This window comes from Mizuhopecten yessoensis, unplaced genomic scaffold (genome assembly GCF_002113885.1).
Source record: "Mizuhopecten yessoensis strain PY_sf001 unplaced genomic scaffold, ASM211388v2 scaffold3111, whole genome shotgun sequence".
Classification (NCBI taxonomy): domain Eukaryota; kingdom Metazoa; phylum Mollusca; class Bivalvia; order Pectinida; family Pectinidae; genus Mizuhopecten; species Mizuhopecten yessoensis.
Window position 1 is genome coordinate 55,580 of NW_018404881.1, and position 2,528 is coordinate 58,107.

Below are 2,528 nucleotides of genomic sequence, written 5' to 3' on the forward strand. Positions count from 1 at the left end.
GGGGGGTGGGGGTGGGGGGCAAGCAGATGGACAGACAGAGGGCGAGAGTGGAGGAGCAAAGAGAAGCAGGAGGGAACAAAGGAAGTAACAAAGCATACAGATTGATGACACATTAAGCCTGAAGATTCGGGTATTTAAAAATGGTAGCGTTGTTTATAGATTAAAAAAAAATCAGAAATGGAGAAAAGTTCAACTAAAAAACAAAACAAAACACACAATATTTACCAGAAAAAAGTAAGAAAAAGGAAAAAAGAAATAACTTAGATGCGAGTATTATGGCTAAATATATAACGACGATAAGGACTTATTGATGAAAATTATATATTTCGATTAAATCAGCGCCCCCTACATCATCCAATTGTTTGAAGTACCTTAGCTGTATATATTGTCTCTTTGTGTATAAAATAATGGTCACGTGATGCATCGTTTTAATTTCCCCATCAAGCCGAGTTCACAGTTGATGTGATGGTATCTGGACGTTGAGCCAGTTGTTAGGTAGGCTCATTTAATGTCGATGTATACAAAAGTGTTTTAGATATATACATTATGGAAGACGGTTCCTTCTTTCCACAAATTTTATTCGTTTAAAACAATTACACTACAAACTTGATAATATTTGCAATACGAACGCGCGTGGGAGGCTCTTAGAATAGCATGAGCAGGCGCATGTTTTTAATACATGCAGCACATGTACTGGCATCAAATCCGTTTGGTAAAGTTATCGCGGTTATCTCCCTTGCCATAGAACTTGATTTTTTCCGGAATTTCTTTTTATACAGACCAACGTACTTGCTTTGATAGTACTGTACAAACATTAATTATGAAACAATTGTAAATATCTTTTTATTTAATACAGGCCTATCAAACGGAAACTCGATAGCGGAAGTGACAACACCAAGAATGTCGCAAAAACCAAGAAGTCCAAAACAAAAGAAAGTCACTCCTCAGAGTTAGTAAGTATGATGACCCGTCACTATTGTAACAGAAAGAAACAATGTAGGTGATGAAGATAAAATGTTTAACATGTTTTCAGTTTCTTGCCGGTGTGTTTAACATAAATAACAATTATAGCTAATGAGAAGTATAAGGATTTCGTGTAATTAATATCAATTTACCATCTAGGAACATGTTTGAGAAAGAGTATGGTTCATGTTCCAAATGGCACTTGTATTGTTTAAAGGAAGCGAAAAAGATCAAGACGCCAGAAGAAATATCAATCGGACGATTCGTGAATGGCCGAACAGACATATACCCAGTGTGGCAGTCCCTTCTGCAGCGGTGGTTCTCCGAGTCTTCCACGGAGGTGTACATCGTCACTCCTTTTATGGACTTAGAACGACTGTATGAGATATGCTTCTTCATGCTAGAAAACCAATCGGCGGCAAATCTGAGGGCGATTTACGTCAGAGAAATTTCAAACGTCCGCGTCCCAAAAAAGAATCCCCCGAAGTTCATCCCATACTGGAAATTCGGTCCCGGTTACAAACCTGATGACCCGGAAGCTTATGGCGCCCTTATAAGGGCTTTCCTAGACGCATTCTCGCCGAAATATCGCAGCTACGTGAAAGAGCACGTGATTAGTAAATTGACCAACCCTAAGTCGACGTTTCACGGGAAGTTCGCAGCAGGTGTCAAGGCCAACAGTGCTCAGGTTTTGATCACTAGCGCCAATTTTCAGGGTCACCATTTCGATCACAATAATTACGAGACAGTTTGTTATTCCACCATGACGAAATTAGATTTTGAAGACAGATTTCTCAACAATATACAAATTGAATAGCAACTTCTCTTTTGATCATATGGCAGCTAGTTTTATACATACATGTAGTGCGGTGTACTGAGGGCTGGTTAAATAGAACTTGGGCCTTACGCTGGTTGTTGATATCATTTGTGTTTGTGTCGTAATAATAAACCTATGTAAAATACAAGTTCATTTATATTTCCTGTATTGTTAAACATTAGCTACTTACAATGTACGTACATTATACATAACATTGGTATATACATAAAGAATACGAATAGTACGACACAGAGTCTACACCGACAATCATCCAATGCTCATTATTCCCGTAAACTAGAGTTAGCATTTAAAACATGACCATAGAACGTAAAAAGATTCCATGACATTGACAACACTACAAATGGGTGGAGCTATGCAAATTTTTCAGCGAACGAGATACAATTGTGTGACGACATCTACAGTATATGCTATTTCTTATTGACCCGATCACACGGTCAAGGCTTCGTCATGTTACACGTGCTCAACCGATTCATCACTTAAAAACCGAACCAGAAGGATACTCATTCAACAATCCTTTTGTACATTGATACGTTACCAAATACGTGGGCTAATCAGCAGCAGGTGGTTTGTATGTGAGTAATGGTCTACCTTGACTCAGTCAAGCAGTCAGTATGCTCATCAACCGATAGTATATTTTAGACCGTTTCCACTACAATGTATGTACTCACACAACTTGTTTAGGAGGTATGGGTCTTGTAAATGATTTAGTTGCGTAAGTCCTTACTCC

The 2,528-nt window shown here is 38.5% G+C and overlaps 1 protein-coding gene across 1 annotated transcript in view; it reads left to right on the forward strand.

Moving 5' to 3' along the window:
- LOC110447012 overlaps window positions 1-1,926 on the forward strand; it is a 3,073-nt gene extending 1,147 nt beyond the window's left edge. Inside the window, exons 2-3 of the mRNA XM_021492394.1 lie at window positions 857-953; window positions 1,181-1,926. Coding sequence (XP_021348069.1) covers window positions 857-953; window positions 1,181-1,780 — 697 coding nt within the window. The 3' untranslated portion in view covers window positions 1,781-1,926. The remainder of the gene's footprint in view (window positions 1-856; window positions 954-1,180) is intronic.
- The last annotated feature ends 602 nt before the right edge of the window (window positions 1,927-2,528 follow it).